The sequence below is a fragment of the Chiloscyllium plagiosum genome, chromosome 5, assembly GCF_004010195.1.
Source record: "Chiloscyllium plagiosum isolate BGI_BamShark_2017 chromosome 5, ASM401019v2, whole genome shotgun sequence".
Classification (NCBI taxonomy): domain Eukaryota; kingdom Metazoa; phylum Chordata; class Chondrichthyes; order Orectolobiformes; family Hemiscylliidae; genus Chiloscyllium; species Chiloscyllium plagiosum.
In genome coordinates this window covers 36,072,480-36,093,872 of record NC_057714.1, presented here as the reverse complement: position 1 = coordinate 36,093,872, position 21,393 = coordinate 36,072,480, and the positions used below count along the sequence as shown (strand labels likewise).

General features: G+C 40.2%; 1 protein-coding gene across 1 annotated transcript; it reads left to right on the top strand.

Moving 5' to 3' along the window:
- Positions 1-795: 795 nt before the first annotated feature.
- On the top strand, positions 796-16,296 carry vwde (von Willebrand factor D and EGF domains). The gene is made up of 5 exons (XM_043691030.1): positions 796-1,263; positions 1,847-1,942; positions 11,383-11,487; positions 11,680-11,775; positions 15,787-16,296. The coding sequence occupies exons 1-5, from the start codon at positions 1,032-1,034 to the stop codon at positions 15,891-15,893; spliced, it is 636 nt and encodes a 211-aa protein (XP_043546965.1). The 5' UTR covers positions 796-1,031; the 3' UTR covers positions 15,894-16,296.
- Positions 16,297-21,393: the final 5,097 nt, after the last annotated feature.

The window sequence follows — 21,393 nt, the reverse complement described above, 5'->3', positions numbered from 1 at the left end:
GTGGAGTGTTTTATTTTCCCCTTCAACTCTATTTTGATTTAATCCCTGCCCTCCCCTTCACCTTTTTGATGACGCAGCATTGCCCTTTGATGAGAAGGGCACTGCTTGTCACTGGGCACCTGGTGTTTCCTTTCTTCCTGGTGGTGTAATATAAATAAAGATTTGTACACCTGTTGTTCTTCACTGTGTCTTACACCTGCACACACACGACATGGAGAAAAGAATAAAAAAAAACTCGATTAGCAAATAATTTAAAAATGTGGTTTCTACATTAGTAATAGCGATAACAAAACACATCTTACAGTGTTAAAGCTGTGATAAAATGTGTAGGTTATTTAACTCAAGGAAATGTGGTAACACAAGAGAGAAAATGCTGGAAAATCTCAGCAGGTCTGGCAGCACCTGGAAGGAGAGAAAAGAGCTGACGTTTCCAGTCTAACTGACCCTTTTGTCAAAGCTGGTAACACAATGTGGTAACGCAAACCCCTGTGATCTTAGACCAATTACATTAATACGATATTTTACATATTGATCTATTATTAATATCATGTTGAGCAGACAAGACATGATATCATTTGCTTTCTGTTAACTTCCTCATTTTTACATTTATCTTGCCATTTAGTATTCACCACTTATTCCTTGCTGTTTTGTCAAGATAAATGTGGAAACTCAAACAAAGCTGAACGTTCAGAGATTTTCTTTCAGCTTCTACAAATTACCATTGGCTTTGTAATGAGGGAGTTCGTTCGAAAGTTTGAATGGTTAAGCCTACATTAAACGTTCTGGGCCCAGCCCTATGAAGTCTCACAAAGCTCTAGAATCGAACAGCCTTTGGCACCTGCTTTTTACATTATTCATCGAGCTCCCCTTCCCCGTCAGTTCTCCTAAACCAACTGCAAACCACCAATTGGAGTGTGCTGGAGACCCCCCGGGGAGGTTTGCCAGAAGTTCGCTTGAAACTTCACGGGAGAGGTCACAGGCACTCGGTGCACTTTCAGTTCAGTTTGAGGCGCCCGGAGGCCACAAGCAGCATGAAAGTCCAGCCAACAGGCTTCGCCGTGACTCTGTGCGTTTTGCAGTGTTTGGTCTTTCTGCTGCCGGGCGCCTGCGAAGCTCGGTCGAAGGCATCACGTGGAGTGGTGGTTCCTTTTGTTTTCGATCCCAAAGCGAAGTGCGATCCTCCGTGTCAACATGGGGGGCTATGTATCAGGAATAACACTTGCTTCTGTTCCAAAGGATACGAGGGTGACCTGTGTCAGTACGGTAAGTACATTTACACAGTGTTCTGCTTGAGAATTACACCGGTCAAATTCCCATCCGTTTCAATGTGGTTCAAAGCTTACCTCAGGTATTCCTTTTTGAACGTAGAATCGTCAATATAGGAAGATACTGTAACAAAATGTTTGTCTTACTTTTCGCTTTAATACTTGAGATCATATTATACTTGAAAGTTAAATTAGATCAAGTAATACTTTGCCAAACAAAACGTTTCGATTCAGTATTAATGTGATTCAAAATTAAAATTTAAGTTAAAAATACATTGGTATGATTGGCACGACCGATTTCCCTGTTTATCTGGTACAGTTTGCTGTGTTGGGCCAGGCAATTTGATTTTGAGTGAAAGCGAACGAAGGGACGCAAAGAGTCGATAATAAACAATTGCTCAGACATCTTTCCCATGACCGAGAAGTTCTTCATTGTTTGGTATTATATCTTAAACGTAATGTTTCGTGTATCTAAAGCACAACATTTATACCGGCTCGTGATTTTGTTTTAAGTGTCACATTCTGATCACTTGTACTTTGAGCGAATCATTTACTGTCCACCTCATTCATTGTGATTCCAGTGACTTGTTATCCGAAGTGTAAGAACGGCGGAGAGTGTCTCCGTCCTGGGAAATGCCGCTGTCCCCCTGGAGTTGGAGGGCGATACTGTCACAAAGGTACATGCAAACCTGGAAAGTAAATCAACTCATTGTCACAACGTGAAACTGCAAACCGATTACTTTTGTATTCCAATTCTTAATTTGTTTGCAGGAGACACCTCTCTGTCCGCTTTATAAATAACATTGGTTGTTTGCAAAGATTATTCGTGGGGAGCACTTTTTTGTAAATCAGGACGTCTCTTAGGAATGTGTTTGCTGCTGTTTTATCTGCCTAGGACCTCCCGGCTGTGAAATTCCAAGTAAAAAAACAGCAGGCGCCAGGATTATCCAACGGATTTTTATCCGGAGGAACCGAGTTAACATTTCAGATCCGTACCCTTTCATCACAAATGGAGATGAAACTGATTTTAAACAAATAGATGGGGGAAGGAGGAGCTGGGAGGAAACAAAAGGAAAGAATTGGAAAGCAGGCTTGATTAAATGACAATAGCCATGATAATACAAAGCAAAAGAGACGGTAATGGACAAGGGGGAAAAAAACGACTTGGACAAGGCATTACCGGGAAAAACAGAACTATGCTGTGTTGCCACATGAAAAAATCTGAAAAATGGAACCAGAGAATTTGAAGTTGTTGAATATTAAGTAGCGTTTGGAAGATGAGATGCTGTTCATTGAGGTTAGATTGAGTTCCAGTGGAGCAGCATGTAAATGGGGCAGAGCATTAAAGTGACAAGCGACCAATAGCTCAGGGATGCAGACCCAATGTGCGTTTGGTCTCCCATGGAGAGAAAGTGAGGGCTGCAGATGCTGGAGATCAGAGCTGAAAATGTGTTGCTGGAAAAGCGCAGCAGGTCAGGCAGTGTCTGGTTGGCTAGTATTTAAATTCCTCTTTGTTGAAACTTTATTGCTGGAACAGCACAGCAGGTCAGGCAGCATCCAGGGAACAGGAGATTCGACGTTTCGGGCACAGGCCCTTCTTCAGGAATCCTGAAGAAGGGCCTGTGCCCGAAACGTCGAATCTCCTGTTCCCTGGATGCTGCCTGACCTGCTGTGCTGTTCCAGCAATAAAGTTTCAACTTTGATCTCCAGCATCTGCAGACCTCACTTTCTCCTCTTTAAATTCCTCTTCCCTCACTCGGGCCTCAGCTGTGCTCTGCCTCTTACACTGTTGCAATGATGTTCATCAGAATCTAAATGATCTGTTCCTCATCTTTCTAAGGTTACTTAACAGTCACCTGGACTCAACATTGATGTCAAACCAACACCCGTTTCATTGGATTGTATCTGTTAATGTTGATTTTGTTATTCTTATTTACACCTTCCCTTGAGTGATTTCTTGTTTCTTTACTTGTCCCATGGATTTCCATCACGATCCCCTTTGTTTTTAATTAAACTGCCTTCCACTGCATCATTGATCTTCCCTTGTGATTTTCCTCCTCCCCCATATTTGCATAGAACCTGTTACATAGAGTCATAGAAATGTACAGCATGGAAACAGACCCTTCAGTCCAACCCGTCCATGCCGACCAGATATCCCAACCCAATCTAGTCCCACCTGCCAGCACCCGGCTCATATCCCTTCAAACCCTTCCTATTCATATACCCATCCAAATGCCTCTTAAATGTTGCAATTGTACCAGCCTCCACCACATCCTCTGGCAGCTCATTCCATACACGTACCACCCTCTGCATGAAAAAGTTGCCCGTTAGGTCTCTTTTATATCTTTCCCCTCTCACCCTAAACCTATGCCCTCTAGTACTGGACTTCCCAACGCCAGGGAAAAGACCTTGCCTATTTATCCTATCCATGCCCCTCATAATTTTGTAAACCTCTATAAGATCACCCCTCAGCCTCCGTTGCTCCAGGGAAAACAGCCCCAGCTTGTTCAGCCTCTCTCTGTAGCTCAGATCCTCAAACCCTGGCAACATCCCTGTAAACCTTTTCTGAACCCTTTCAAGTTTCACAACATCTTTCCGATAGGAGGAGACCAGAATTGCACGCAATACTCCAACCGTGGCCTAACCAATGTCCCGTACAGCCGCAACATGACCTCCCAATTCCTGTACTCAATAGTCTGACCAATAAAGGAAAGCATACCAAACGCCTTCTTCACTATCCTATCTACCTGCGACTCCACTTTCAAGGAGCTAGGAACCTGCACTCCAAGGTCTCTCTGTTCAGCAATACTCCCTGGGACCTTACCATTAAGTGTATAAGTCCTGCTAAGATTTGCTTTCCCAAAATGCAGCACCTCGTATTTATCTGAATTAAACTCCATCTGCCATTTCTCAGCCCGTTGGCCCATCTGATCAAGATCCTGTTGTCATCTGAGGTAACCTTCTTCGCTGACATCTTTTAACTATTGCCAGTTCTGGTGAGAGAACTGAAACTGTGGTCTGGATTTTGTTCTCTGCAGCAAGGATGCTCATTGTGGATCTTGAGCCAAAGTACAAACCTGCCTGTACTGAAACCTGAGAGTTGGAGAGGGACGTTTGTCACTGAGGTCCAGTTATGTTGTAGTGTGAGTGAAAATCACAGGCAGTTGAGTGTATGACTTCCTGCTCAATAACACAGCATTAAAACAACTGTCTTTGTCTTGCCAAGTCAGATTTCTTTGATATAAACCATTTTATATAACTAAAAAGTAAACATTTTAAAACATGATGGTTTTGATCAGAATCCTTTTTTTAATGAATTTTGAACAAGTTACGTAAATTGCTACTGCTGGACTGAGGAAATCATGTCAATTGTAAATCTTCCAGGTTTGGAACCTGGAATTTTTGCAACCTCAAGGAGCAGGGATACTGCCAGCTCCCTCGAGCAGAAACAGAGAAACTTGTGCACGTGTTGCAGGAGGGCTGGTTTCCTGTGTTTGATGGATGCAGATGATATAGCGTCAGCACTTGAAGCTTTGTCCATTGAAGCTGCAAGAGAATATGATGAAAAAAAGACAGATCGTTATGCATTGCCCTCATGAATCTCACCAAGGCTGTGAGCAGAGTTCCTCTGTTTAAGCTTCTGGGAAAAAAATGCCTATTCAAGCTGCTTAATGTGATCTCCACTGTCCCTGACCTCATGATGGGTAAGGTCAGCTATGAGAACACAATGGCTGAAAATTATTTGAGATCCATAGTGGGGTCAAATGAAACTATGCTCTGGCAATGATATTCTTTGGCATATTCTTCTCTTTGTATGTGACCTGACAGCTGAGAGGTTGTCTTTTTCCATTCAAGAAAATGCAAATCTGCTTAGCCTTACTTGTCTGAGATCCCAGGCAAAAGTATACCAAATCTTCATGAAAAATTATTTCATGCCAATAATGTTGCAATAAGTCAGTATTGAGGAAGACCTGCAGTGTGAAATAAACAGACCCTCTTACACTTGTGATGAGTTTGGTTTGAACATCAGAAACAGACTTATAAACATTTCAAAATATGTTATTTATGTAAATTTACATTAAATCAATGAATGCCTGATAACAATTTATTACTATAAAGCATCTTTGATAGCCCTAATTGGTTTGCAGTAACATCCACAAAAGAAAGTATGAAACTGAGTCACATAAAGAGATATTAGGACAGAAGACCAAAAGTCTATTTGAAGAGATATGTTTTAAGGTGTGTAAGAAAGGTGGTGAACTGTAGACAATGATATTCCAGAAGTTAGAGTCTAGGTAACTGAAAGTCTGATCATCAATGATGGAGCTTTTAAAATTGGGCAGGCTTATCAGGGCAGAATTGGAGGTTTGCATATATTTCAGAGGGTTGTTGGATTGAAAGAGGGTTTCGAGATAGTGGAGGCCAGGACCATGAAAGGATTTGAAAACAAGGATGAGAATTTTAAAATCAGGAATTTGCTTGACTGGGAACCATTGTAGGTCAGTGAACACAGGCAGACAGGACTACCTGTGATTTAAAACATGGGCAGCAGAACTATAGGTGACTTCATGTTTATGGAAGGTAGAAGTCAGGGAAAGTCAGGGTCAGAGAAAGTAGAGATAGAGCAACTTCATCAGACAGTGAGTTTCTTCAGAGGCTTAAATAGACCACCTTTGTTCACAGTCTTGAAGGCTTGAATTCATGAAGGCAATATATAGCGTTCTGTTTTGTTCATAATATTCTCTTGCAGCTTCCATGGACAAAGCTCCAAGTCTTGACGTTATATCACCTGCATCCACCAAACATAGGAAACTAGCCCTCTGCAACATATACACAAGCTTCTTTGTTTCAGCTGGAAGGAACCAGCAGAACTCTTGGATATTCAGGATGAAAAGATTGTGATCCCATACAAGAACAGCGATTGCAACAACCATCAAAGCATCTCCTTCCTGAGCACTGTGAGGGCATTATGAGTCTAGAAGTAACAAAGGAATTACTGAGAGCTTCAGCAGCAGACGAGCCAAGACATGGGTCAAATTGGAAAATGTTGAAAACTAGAAATAAGGGAACATAAGGTCAAAATCTTATGGAACGTGATACCAAGTTTGCAAACAGACAAGGGTAATCTCAGAATGTAGTCAGAATGTAATGTTCGCGAAGGAATAGAGTTAAACAATTATGTCACATTGAATCAGTGAAAACATCTGAAAAATCTTGTTAAATACGTAAAAAGTCAGATTAATGTTCTTATTAAAATACCAACATTAATCCATTTTATCAGGTAAATAATTGCCTAAGACACAGGCATCCTCATTAAATATTTTCAAAATGAGAGGAGTACTGTACTGCTGAAAATATACAACTTAATAATTTTCCAATTGTATACGGCATTGTTAATGGGCTGTGTTGAAGCATAGAGTGCAGAGCTTGTTTTAGGAATCTTGAGTTAGGCATATGGATAATGTGGCGAAAATGAGGGCTGCAGATGCCTAAAGCACAGCAGGTCAGGCAACATCCAAGGAGCAGGAAAATTGATGTTTCAGGCAAAAGCCCTTCATCAGCCCTTCATAGTGCTTTTCCAACACTACACTAATCTTGACTCTGATCTCCAGCATCTGCAGCCCTCACTTTCGCCTAGTTGATTTTAACCTTACTGCAAATCCTCTTGCAAGGATGCCTATCTTGAAGAAGTCCTCCTCTTCTCTCTACAAAGATCTCAGTGAGTCTCTCTCACTGCAACCCCCAGGTCATCTCCATGTGGATAATGTGATCCACCCAATTTAGTTGATTGGCTGTAACCAGTACCATGATGCTAGGCATGTTGGTCTAAGAGAGAACACTCGTTTTGGAGTACCTATGCTTTCAATTAGTTAGCAGGATTTTGCAAGGATGTTGGTGGTGATACTGCTTGCAGTATTTGAGGTATTTCCAATGCACACAAGAGAACACCGCTGTGGCCCTGTCGCCTATGGGTTTGACGTCTTTGTCATCAAATGCTGTTTTCTTCAGATGACCAAAAGATGTTCTGGTAGTTTGGAGGCAATGTTGAGTTTCATAATCGATGTCTGTCCTCATTGTGAGGAGGCTCCCAAGGCATGAGAATTATTCCATATTATCCATTGGCTCACTGTGGACCTTAAGCAGTTAAAAGGTAGTGTTACTCAACAGGAGCAAGCTGGCAGAGGACCTTTGTCTTCCACAAATTTGGTCTAAGACACATTCTCTCATATACTGTTCTCTGAGTGCATTAGTGATGATTTGGAGCTCATTCCCAGAGTTTGTATACTAACAAGTGTAGTCAGCATTCCACAGATTGACAACAGAACTTGGTGATATTTTGGTTCTAGATTGGAAGTGATGCAAGTTGGTTTCCTGCTCATCCAGTTGATTAGCTTCAAGCCATTAGGAAGCTTTATGCTTATGGGGGTGGAGTGTTGTGCCAAAGAGAACGGAGAAGAATATTGGTGTAATGACACAGTCTTGCTTGACCCCAGTTTGTACTTTTATTGAGTCAGTGGTAATTCTGTTAATGGAGACCACTTCTTGTGTGTCATCAGAAAGCAGAGAGGACTCTGATGAATTTCTGTAGATAGCTAAATTTGAGGAGAATCCTTCATAATCCCTGCTGGTTTTCAGAGTTGAAGGCCTTTGTGCAATCAAAGAAGTCTGTATAAAGATGTTGCTGCTACTCTCTGAACTTTTCTTGGACGTGTTTTGCTGTAAAGACCATGTCCACTGTGACTGTTAATGGGCTTCTTTAGCCAGTGAAAGGAGATTTATCACAGGAGTTCACATGATGTTGCTGCTCTTGTCTTTGTCTATGCAAGTGGTTTCTGGGTTATGAAGTGCTGTTTGAATAAGATTCCTGTATCCAGTAGACAGCACTTACAGCAGCTGTTTATACAGATAACGGAACAGGTAGATATTGAGCTCAGAATGGTCAAGTAAGTGAATTGCTCCATTCTGAATGATGTTCTAATGTCTGAATATTTTAACTGTAGTTCTTAAATATTTTATCAGTACCACAGCATATTTATCAAATTATTTTTGCAATTAATCTTTGGATTTTTGTGCTTGATATACAACAAAGCTGACTTAATTCTGTAAGATTAAACAAAACAAAATAAAGGCATTCAAAATGCATTTAAATGTGTGTGATAGTAGAGAGATACATCACTAACTTTTGTTTGCATATACCTCTGGTGTACTTATTCAGTTTAACATAATACAATATATAAATATAATACAATCATAATATAAATAAATGAAAATATGCTTCTTCACATTAGAAATGTATTTGTTTTTGTTTTACTAATTACTTTCTAATGAAGGAATTAAGTTAGTTAATGGATTGAGCTTCAATCATATTGTCAATAATAAGAAAAGCTAACAAAACAATAGAGAACTGCAGATATATGAAAGTAGGCTAACACTGTAGAAGCTGTACTATCAGCAAAATAGAACCCACTTTGGGTGAAATACTGATGATGCTTGTAAAGAATGTGGTAAACTGCAGATAAATTGTGAGGGAAGTGTGTGATGCTGCAATGATCTATAAGCTTGAAGGTGTTTTATTACCTACAGTAAGCTTTACACTTCTCAATGATAAAGCTGACTTTCATCACAATACTAGGTAACATCATCATCAGAGTCGCCAGTGAAGCGCTGGTGGTTTGTCCCGCCTCTCTATTTATAGATCTTGGTTTTTTAAGGTGGGTGATGTCATTTCCTGATGAAGGGCGTTTGCCCGAAACGTCAATTTCGAAGCTCCTTGGATGCTGCCTGAACTGCTGTGCTCTTCCAGCACCACTAATCCAGATGTCATTTTTGGTTCTTTTTTTCAAGGGGGCGCGGGTAGATAGGATCTAAAACAATGTGTTTATTGATTAGAATACCGTGCCTCTAAGAATTCTCATGCGTGCCTTTGTTTCGCCTGTCCGAGGATGTGTATGCTGTCCCAGTCAAAGTGGTGTCCTTCTTTGTCTGTATGTATAGAAACTAGTGATGGTGGGTCATATGTTTTGGTGGCCAGTTGGTGTTCAGGTATCCTGGTAGTAAGTTTCCTGCTAGTTTGTTCAATGTAGTGTATTTTTTACAATTCTTGCATGGTATTTTGTAAATGACATTAGTTTTGCTGGTAGTATCCAATGGATCCTTTAGGTTCGTTTAGGTTGGGCGGCACGGTAGCACAGTGGTTAGCACTGCTGCCTCACACCGCCAGAGACCCGGGTTCAATTCCCGACTCAGGCGACTGACTGTGTGGAGTTTGCACATTCTCCCCGTGTCTGCGTGGGTTTCCTCCGGGTGCTCCGGTTTCCTCCCACAGTCACAAAGATGTGCAGGTCAGGTGAATTGGCAATGCTAAATTGCCCGTAGTGTTAGTTTAAAGGGGTCAATGTAGGGGTATGGGTGGGTTGCGCTTCGGCGGGTCGGTGAGGACTTGTTGGGCCGAAGGGCCTGTTTCCACACTGTAATGTAATCTAATCTAAAATAGTTGCTGTTTAAGTGTCTTGGTAGGTTTGTGGGCTACCATGATGCCAAGGGGTGTGAGTAGTCTAACAGTCATTTCTGAGATGTCTTTGATGTAAGGTAATGTGGCTACAGGTTTTGGTTTTGTTGTGTCTGGTTCTTTGGGTTTATTTCTGAGGAATTGGTGGATTGTGTTTATTGGGTACCCGTTTTTATTGAAAACATTCTATAGATATTTTTCTTCTGCTTTTTGTAGTTCTTGGGTGCTGCAGTGTGATGTAGCTCATTGAAATAATGACTTTATGCAGCTCCGTTTATGGGTGTTGGGATGATTAACGTCATTTACAAGATACCATGCAAGAACTGTAAAAAATACTACATCGGACAAACCAGCAGGAAACTTGCCACCAGGATACATGAACATGAACTGGCCACCAAAATACATGACCCACTATCACTAGTTTCTATACATACAGACAAAGGAGGACACCGCTCTGACTGGGACAACACACACATCCCAGGACAGGTGAAACAAAGACACACACGAGAATTCTTAGAGGCATGGCATTCTAACCAGAATTCCATTAATAAACACATTGATTTAGATCTTATCTACATCCCCTTGAAAAAAGAACCGGAAATGACATCACCCACCTTAAGAAACCAAGACCTATAAATAGAGAGGTGGGACCTATCACCAGTGCTTCACCGGAGACTCTCACTGATAATTTGCTAATTACTGGTTTAGAGAAATTATTTCTGAAATAATCTAAAGGATAATTATGCTCTGTAGCATCAACATTAAAGACATTACATCAAATAATATGGGACCAAATTTAAATATTTGAGAAATGCAGAAGAGCAGAACAGAAGATTAAATGTGCAGTTCTACACTTACTTGAATATTACATCTGTTTGATATATTAGATAAGTGGAAATAAATAATGTCCAGTGTTTTATGATTCTATAATGAAGAATATTGAAATAAAATTAAAGATGAAGTTTATGTTAGAAAGCAGGAAGCACTGGTAAAGAAGTCTGTAAGGCTGCGGAATGTAATTGAATGCAGAAGCCCCAAATAATTCTGTTGCATTTTGTGGTATATAATGGGTAAGTGCCCCACCTTTCTGTCATTCCGAGTATCTAAATGCTGGCTGACTGGATAAGAAAACATTGAAACTGAACTGTGTAACTGTATCTGGTCATTTCTTCGAGCAGGGGCATCTTATAGTATAGCCAAATCATTTTGAAGTACAATTGCACATTTAGATTTGAAAAGAAGTTGCCCACCAATTGCTGCAAATGTAAACTGCATTGCAGCAAGCACAATGGAACAAAGTTAATGGGAGGTGGTGGAAAACAACAAAAACATTTTGGTGATACTCAATTCATGGGATATCTTCTTCTCATGAAAGTTTGACAACCATTTTGTGCATTTATAATGGTATGCGTTGCTCAGATTCATTTTTGCACATTCTGGTCCATAATAACAGATAGGTAGGTATCAGGAAAGAAGGGGGAACACATAAATATTGAAATGGAGGGGTAGATGGGATTATGTTAGAAACATGAACATTCATGTAAAGTTTTAAATTAAAATCAGCAAATTTGTAAACATTTATTTTACATTAATATTACCTCTATTTAGCTACTTGTGAAGGTGGTTGTCTCAATGGTGGAGAGTGCATCTCTGTTAACAGTGCTGTGAAGTGCCTATGTTCCTCTGGCTGGAAGGGATCAAGATGTCAGGAAGGTAAAGGAAATCTTACGTTTGTAGTTTTGTTTTGGAAAAATGAAAAGGTAAATTAAAATTCTTGCATTGGTCATCTGGTGAATGGGTACGTTTTCCCTAAAAATGTCAATGGCCACACATTACTGAAACTTGGAATCCTGACAATGTTTACCTGTTGTCTCTCCTGCTATCCCCTCCCTACCCACCCAACAGCAATCTGTCCCCAGGGATGTCGGAATGGGGGAAGCTGTTTGGCACCAGGTATCTGTAATTGCTTAGATGGATGGGTTGGTGGAGCCTGCCATTTAGGTAAGACTAAAGCTACATTTAAGGCATACTATGATATATTGTTTTACACACTGCTGTGTAAAACCAGGCATAATGAGTTGTCTAGAATTGTTCGAATGCCGATTTATTTTTCTTTTGTCAAAACCATTTTACAAGGGTAAAGTAGTTGTTGATATATTTGTGTCTATTTTGTGTGATTGAAGAAGGGCAACCATTTGGGCAGGGACTTCCACTATGTTGTGTTGGTTTTTCTGTGAAACTCGCTTGAAATTGGTCAAATCAAGTTCAAAAGAAAATTGCAATTATTTGTGGTAGATTAAAAGGAGACATATTAGAAGTTAGTCCCAACGGCAAAACTGGCCATTATCCTGGATTGAAGTTTGAGGATGATACAAAAATATTTGGCAAGCTAAGTGGCAAGGATGATTCAAAGAGTTTTCAGAGAGATACAGACTGATTACATGAGTGGGCATAAACTTGTCAGGTAGAATATCATAGAGTCATAGAGACGTACAGCATGGAATCAGACCCTTCGGTCCAACCTGTCCACGCCGACCAGATATCCCACCCCAACCTATTCCCACCTGACAGCACCCGGCCCATATTCCTCCAAACCCTTCCTATTCATATACCCATCCAAGTGCCTCTTAAATGTTGCAATTGTACCAGCCTCCACCACTTCCTCTGGCAGCTCATTCCATGCACGTACCACCCTCTGCATGAAAAAGTTGCCCCTTAGTTCTCTTTTATATCTCTCTCCTCTCACCCTAAACCTGTGCCCTCTAGTTCTGGACTCCCTGATCCCAGGGAAAAGACTTTGCCTATTTACCCTATCCATGCCCCTCATAATTTTGTAAACCTCTGTAAGGTCTACCCCTCAGCCTCTGACGCTCCAGGGAAAACAGCTCCAGCCTGTTCAGCATCTCACAATAGCTCAAATCCTCCAACCCTGGCAACATCCTCGTAAATCTTTTCTGAACCCTTTCAAGTTTCACAACATCTTTCCAATAGGAAGGAGACCAGAATTTTGCACGCAATATCATGTTGGGAAATGTGAGGTTATACGCTTTGGCAGGAAGAATAGAGGAGCTAAATATTCTTTAAATGGTAAAAGACTGCAGAACGCTATGGAGCAGGGAAAATTGGGAGTCCTTGTCATGAATCACAAAATCTAGCATTCAAATTCAGTGGGGAATAGGGGAGGCAAATGGAATATTGGCTTTTATTTCAAAGGCGAAGAATGAGTGATCTTATTTAAACGAACAAGATTTTTAGAGGATTTGACAGGGTAGATACAAAAATAAGTTGTTTCTCTTTCTAGGAGATTGGAAGACCAAAGGGCATAACCTCACAATAAGGGGATATATACTTATGACAGAGATGAGGAGGAATTTCTTCTCTTCGAGGGTAGTGAATCTATGGAATACTTTACTGCAGATGGCTGTCAAGGCTGAATTATGAAGTAGGTCCCAAGGCTGCAATAGACTTTAAGTCAGTAAGGGATTCAAGGGTCATCAGGAAAAGGCAGAATAGTACAGTTGAGAATGATCAGATGAGCCACAATTTCATTGAATGGTGGAGCAGACTCAATGGGCTAAATGGCTTCTGCTCCTACATTTTATAGTCTTACTATGCATTGATCGCATAGTGAGTTCCGACTACTTGCATCCATTTTCTGGCCTTTGAAAGGGCTCACTAAAAATAACCCTCTCTTTTAGTGGTATAACACAATGAGTCAGCTTGTAGAAACCTTTAAATATTAGACAATGAATTTCCTTAAAAATTGAATATGCCTATTTAACTAGTAAATATTTCTACACAGATTTTTAAAACTAGTTTTGGTTATTTTAATATCAGGTTAAATGTATTACACTGGACAGTTTGGTGAAAAGTTCTTTTTTACAATGAGCTTATTTTAATTTGTATTGCAACGTGTGCAGATGGGTGTTACATTACTCTTCAATAAATTATGAAACCAAGTGAATCTGTTCTTATTGAATCAGTCAGTTTTTCTTTTTCTTAATGGTTAAGTGTTTAAGCATGTTTTTTTAAATCATTTTGAGTTATTTTGATTTTTGTTTATCAGTTATATTTCATAATATATTGTGTCTGGATCTTATTGCCTCAAACAAAAAAAAACTGTCCAAAAAAATAAGAATTTCCATCTTTGAGGCGTACAACTCAAGTTGGGAAATCGTTTAGCATGGTACATCCATCTGCCTGAGGAGAAAAAGCACCCAGAGTCGGATTTTTGTCCGAGGATGACTGCGATCTGGAGTGGAACCCACTGCTCCAGAAGGAGTTCCAGAGGTAGTCCCTGGATATGCTGAATGCAGAGGTTGATTGTTTAAAGTGCTTGCATTGGTATTGTGGGACTTCATCCGAATTATACTATAATCAAGTCCTCGTCTTTCATTTTCCCATACACTTCCCTTGCTCTATTCACATTGCCTTATGTCCACCAACATGACCCTTCACACCTTCCATGTGAGGCTATGCATCTCCACCTGAGCCTTATTGCGTATTCTTGGACAAGAAATGAGATATCAATTTGAGTACAAAAGCAGCTGTGCCTCAGCAGGAGCATTGATTTATTGGACAATTTTGCTCAGAAGTTAAAGAGCTTTCAAGTGCCTGCAGCTCTATATTGTCTTTTGGTTTAATCTCCATTAATCTGAAGTAAAATCAATGTGTAGGCTGTTTCAACACATTGTATTGAACAGATGGACATGACAGAGTGTTCAGCAAATGAAAAGGCATTGGGTTAGCATAGCTTGCTATAGAGGTTATGAAGGGTCATTGGGGTGGATGGACAACATAGTGTGGCATAGAGGATACAAAGGGACATGGAGGCTTGGTCAGAATTGTATATGAGGGTACAAGGACCCATAGTGGGCAATATCACTTGGTTTAGGGGATTGGGTAAGACTTTTCAAACTTATCCTTCAAGTTGTACCTCATCCAGACTTTCATCATACTACCTCTGAGGTGGCATGAATGAGTGGTCCTTTAAATGTTGGGCTGCTTCCATCAAAATTACAGAGAACTAGGACATGTCTATCCCCACAATGGAACCAAAGAAGATGGAAGTGCATGGTGTGGGCTCCTGACCCTATCCAGCCTGCACCTTTAAGCAGTGCTTGTGAAAACACAAAATCCTGGAAATAGGTTAGAGACTCCTTCACACCATTGCAGGCAATGCTGTGATAACACCTTCAACTCAATATTTTTTCATAACTAACTGTCAAATGTGAAGAGTCACCTTTGCTTGTTTCACTTAAAAACTATATTGCAACACAATCAACGCACAGTATGTTCTAGTAAATAAACAGATACGTTGAAGACCATAACTTCTAAAGAAACAGTAGCATGGCTTCATCATCTAGATTAGATTACTTACAGTATGGAAACAGGCCCTTCGGCCCAACAAGTCCACACCGACCCGCCGAAGCGCAACCCACCCATACCCCTACATTTACCCCTTACCTAACACAATTGGCAATTTAGCATGGCCAATTCACCTGACCTGCATATTTTTGGACTGTGGGAGGAAACCGGAGCACCCGGAGGAAACCCACGCAGACACGGGGAGAATGTGCAAACTCCACACAGACAGTCGCCGGAGGCGGGAATTGAACCTGGGTCGCTGGCGCTGTGAGATTTAGTAAGATCACGGTTGAACATTGTTATCAACTCTGGTTTTACACCGTATCCAAATGCCCTTGCATTTGTTCTATACCCAAAAAATAGTTTGTTCTTGGTCTTGAACATACTCAATGAGTGAGCATCCACAGCTCTCTGATTTAGAGAATTCCAAAAAACACACAAGAAATTTCTCCTATCTCAGCCCAAATGGTCATAATTATGTGGAAGCTTTTGGGAAAAGCTAACTTCTTTATGTATGGGATTCGGCAGGACATGGAGAACCCAGAAATAAGCGCAATGTGTGATTTTCTCTGTTCCAATGCTGGACATGTATAAATACAAAACATGATTTTGGATTAAAAACACTGATCTTCTATTTGTTTGCAGCGGTTTGTGACAACCCTTGCGTACATGGAGGGAAATGCATTGCGCCTAATTTGTGTCAGTGTCGTGGATCCTACACTGGTCCTCAATGCACACAGAAAATAAAGTAAATGAACAGCATGTTCATCAAGTGGAGACCTCTGTCACTGTTTCCTTTGGCCAAACCATCCATTAGATTACTTCTCAGTACTGACTGAATAATTGAGTTAATAATTGACAAATTGGTGGAAAAATAACATGGTTCATTACCTTTAATATTCTTTACTAGCTGCTAAATTGGCAGCACTTTTTAAAATCTCTATGTGAAGCGTCTACTTGGGTTTTTAACACAGTGGTTATATTTGGTGTAGTGCTATTTCTGTTATAAAACATAATGGAGTGTTGGCTGTTTTAGCATAATCATTGATCAACCATAATCATTCGAGAATATTTAACATTGTTCTAAAAGCTCTGTACAATTGTATGACTGACGTTCCAAGTGCAAGTACAATAAAGTATGATTTTGAGGCTTAATTATTTTTTAAAATTCTAAATAGTCAGCTGACAAGGATGTCAAAGCTTTACATCTTGCATTATTGGGACAAACATAAGTTTTTTTTAAAGGGAGCACCATTAATACTGCATGAGAAATGTGTGCTCAGTGGTTGGCAATACAACTCTGAATGGTTGAACCATTGCCTTTAAAGATTTACCAGGGAACTGCTGTTTCAAATGCTTTTGTTAATTCAAGAAGAGTCTCAATGACTAGACATTATCTTTTTGTTTGCAGAGGATAGATCCCTACATATAAAGGTATGCAGCTTCTGGCAAACATAAGTTGATCATATTGCAAGGCTAACTCATTAACTGAACTTGGTTACATACAGTCTTTAACACACATGGGATTGTTCAGCAATTGCTGTTCAATCATGAATGCAACAGTACTCCTGTATGTTGCACTTCATGGAGGGTGGCAATGCCACAAATATATTCTAGGCAGGACATTTCAATTTCCATTACCAAAAGTGATGTAGTATCACTAATGACAAAGCTGGTCAAGCTCTAAAGGACATTGCTATTGGACTGGAGCAGGTGGTAGAGGAGCTAACAAGAGGAAGAAACTTAATTTCATTCTCACCAAGCTACCTGCCATGTCAAACCATGTTTGCAAAAATATGTCTGGTTCACTAGTGTCCTTCAGAGAAGAAAATCTGGTGTCCTTACCTGGTCTGGCCTAAGTGTGATTCCAGACCCACTGCAATGTGGTTAATGTTGAACTGCCTTCTGGGCAATTAGGAGGAGACAATAAATACTGGACTAATCAATGACACCCACATCCAATGAACAAATTTTAAAATGATTTTAATAGGTGAAACTGTCCATGACATTATTGTTAGGATTACTACTGCATAGTCCTCATACAGATGAAGACCAACCTTCATGTTGAGGATACCCTCCACTGTGTTGTGCAGCACTTTCTCTGTGCTAAATGAATGGATTTCAAATAGAGCCAACAACTTTAATACGGTATCCGTGAGAGAACGTTGACCATCATCAGCAGCAAGATTCTATTCAATAACAATCTGTAAGCACATGGTCTGGTGTACCCCAAAATCTACCAATACCTTCAAGGTGGGATCATCTCTAGATCAATGAGGAGTGCAGGAGACGTTACCAGGTGCTGCACTAAGCATACCTAAAAATGAGTCAATATGTGGAACAGCATATTATAGACAGCTAAGCAATCCTACAATCTGATCAAGTTAAAGGACTGCAGCTCTGTCAAATCCAGTCAAGAATGTAAATGGACAATTAAACAACTAACTGCATTAGGAGTGTCCACAAATTACCCCTATTCCTTTACATTGGGGTTGCTCTTCACATCAGTGTGAAATACTTGAAGTATTTGCCACCACTGACAGCCAGAAGTGCCGTCTGGATGATCCACCTGCCCACTCCTAAGGTCCCAGCACAACTGATGCCAATCTTTAGCTAATTTGATTCACTCCACTTCATATCAGGAAACAACTGTGGCCACTTAAGGACTAATGGTCCTGACAGTGCCTTGGCAATAATACTGATGACTTGTGCTTCAGAACTGGCTGTGTTTTGAGCCAAGTTGCTTCATTACAGCTGCAACACTGGCATCCACCTGATAATGTGACAAATTGACTCAGTATATCATGTTGACAATGAGGAGGAGAAATCCAATCTGGCCAATTACCACCAACGAATCTACTTTCAATCATCAACAAAATGAAGGAAAGTATTGTCAAGAGTGTAACGTTTGCTTTCTGATGCTCAGTTTGGGTTTCACTCAGGGACAGGAAGAGAAATCATGAGTCTAAGTGCTTGTCTTATTTCCAGGCCCTTTATCCCTCTGTACACAAACACAGACAGACACACACACACACTCACTTGAACCCTCTTCCTATTTTTCAGGTGTTCAGGTTTGGGAACAAATTGTAACAGTGAGGGCTGAAGTGTTTTATATAGGTTTTGTAAAACTTTCCATCTCCCATACTCTTCACATTTATTTACAAAACCCCCCAAAAATTAATTTCAGTATGGTACCCTTTATAATCATGATTTTGTCAGATAATTACACACAGCTCGATCAGCTGTATTATGCAAATAGCTCCAATCCTTTGAACCTGATCATATGCAATATCCAAACGGACTTGAACCTAAAAACAAGCATCATAAATAAAAAATCCTTTATACAAATGAACTACAGTGTAGTATCATATCGTGAGATTCCAGGTATAATTTGCACATTTTTAAAAAATGGCAAAAGCCTCCCACTAAATTAGCACTGACCCATTCATCAGCAATAATGTGCTATTTCTAGCTAGACAAATGGGCTATGATAACAGAAAGAAGTAACCTTTGCAACTGAATGACAAATATTTTCTCATTTTCAATTGAAAACAAATCACAGTTACAAATGCTCAGCAAAGAGCAAATAATAGGAAAGCAGAATACTGCAGATGCAGGAGAGGGAAGACAAAATGCTTATGGTGGGGGGCTTCTTCATTCTCAGTAAGTCATTTGATTTCAGAAGTATGGATGTCTGACTGCAGTTAGAGACCACCCATTGAATACTGCATGCAGCTTTGGTCTCCCTACCTAAGAAAAGATATCAAAAGAACTGCAGATGTCAGAAATCAGAAACATAAAAGAAAAACAGTTACTGGACCTGAAAAGTAAACTCTGATTTCTCTCTATGGGTGCTGCCAAGCTTCTGAGTTTGGCCAGCAATTTCTGTTTTTGTTTAAGAAAGGATATACTTGCCATTGAGGGAGTGCAGTGGAGGTTCACTAGGCGGGTACCAGGGATGGCAGGACTGTCTGATGAGAAGAGATTGCTTTGACTGGATCTGTATTCAGTCAAACTCTGAAAGATCAGAGGGGATCGGATTGAAACATAAAATTCAAACAAATGTAGAATACACAAGGTACAGGTAGAATGTTTTCTCTGTCAGGTTGTATAGAACCAGAATAGATAATTTAAGACTGAAATGATGAAACATTGTTCACGCAAAAATTGGTGTTGGACGGGGTTGAGGGGCAGGGGTCACATATAATGTGATGCTGCCTAGACTCCTGAACTCCAAGCCCCAGAAGAAAGGCATTTAATCAATTATCTGAACAAAATAGTGCCCACCCATCTCATTCAGATAATCAAAATTCCTCCGTATTCAACAGAAAGGTAGTTTTTTTAAAAAAAAGATAAAGGCATCAAGGGCTATGGGAGAACACAGGAATATAGCATTGAAATAGAGAAGATTATCTATGATAAGATTCAATAGTGGAGCAGGCTTGAAGGGCCAAATGGTCAACTCTTGCTCATAACTTTACCTTCCTTAATTGTATGTTTATATGGGGTAACTGAACTTGCATACATGCTGAATTAGAATAACTCAGCAACATCCTCAATAATTAAAAATGGCAGACTTTAACCAAGTGGTTTTTATCACTTTCACTGCATCTCAAACTAAATTATCATAATATTCATTAGAATGGTTTCCACTGAACTTTCCCCAATTAGTAGCTCAACATAAGCAGCCTTAAGCTAGAGACTCCACAATCATTTGCGGAGTCCCTGAACTGCCTCCCATTTTCATTCTTGTATTCCCCAGCACTTCTAAAAAAAAAACATGCAAAATAGGATCAGAAGTAGACCATTTAGTTTCTTGCACCTGATGTGCTATTTAATGAGATCACATTGATCTGTCTGTTTTGAATTCCACATTTCCATCTACTACTGATAACCTTTACTTCTCTTGCCCAGCAAGAATCTGGCTACCTCAATTTTTAAAATATTCATTGAATTGGCTTCCACAGTCTTCTGAGGCAGAGAGTTTTCCTAATCTCGATCTTGAACGAGCAACTTATTTTTAAAACAGTGTCTTCCAGTTATGGACTCACCCTGAAAAAGAAATATCTTTGTCATATCAACTTTCAGTTGTCACCCCTCACTGTTCTAAACTCCATTGGAAACAAGCCTAGTTTCGCCAATCTACCCTCATAATACAACCCATTCAATTCAGTAAACTTTCACTGAACTGCCTCCCATTTTCATTCTTTCTTAAATTAGGAGACCAAAACTTAACAGTATCCGAGATGTGGTCTCACCAAAACCCCACATAAATGGAGCACAACATCACTACTTTCGCATTAAAGGTTAGCTTCCAATAACCTTCTTGGTTACATGCTATCTCTGCATATTGTCATTTTGTGACAATAAAGGATATTCTGTTCGATCTGCACACAGATATTTTGTGACTCATACACTAGAGCAGATTCCTCTTCAACGCAGAACTCTACAGCATTCTCAGTTTATCCACAGAAAGGTTACAGCACACAAACAGACCATGAACTGCCTGTCCATTATGATCTCACTTCCCAGTAACTGGCCTGTAGCCCTGCAGGTCATAAAGTATCAGATGCATATTTTAAATAAGTTCACATTTCTGCCCCAATAACAAAACTTGATACTCACCACCTTGTGTGAAAAGATTTTTCTTCATGTTCCCTCAAATTCTTCTACTGATCAACTTAATCTATCCTTGAATAATTGACTATCAGGAGTAGACCTTTCCTGCCCAATGTATCAAAGTCTGGGCTGACTGTTATATACCACTTTTTCTGTTCAAATGTTTTTTTCCCTTTCTCTCAGTCTTTACTTCCCTCCCCTACCCTATCTTCTGCATAAAATCCTTTGGCTGAGCTATTCTCTGCAAAAGGATCCCTGGGCCTGAAATGTTAACTGGTTTCTTTTCAATGATGCTGCCAGACCTGCTGAGGTCATAGAGATGTACAGCACGGAAACAGACCCTTCGGTCCAACCCGTCCATGCCGACCAGATATCCCAATTCAATCTCGTCTCACCTGCCAGCACCTGGCCCATATCCCTCCAAACCCTTCCTATTCATATACCTATCCAAATGCTTCTTAAATGTTGCAATTGTACCAGCTTCCACCACTTTACGTACCACCCTCTGCATGAAAAAGTTGCCCCATAGGTCTCTTTTATATCTTTCCCCTTTCACCCTAAACCTATGCCCTCTAGGTCTGGACTGCCCGACCCCAGGGAAAAGACTTTGTCTATTTACCCTATCCATGCCCC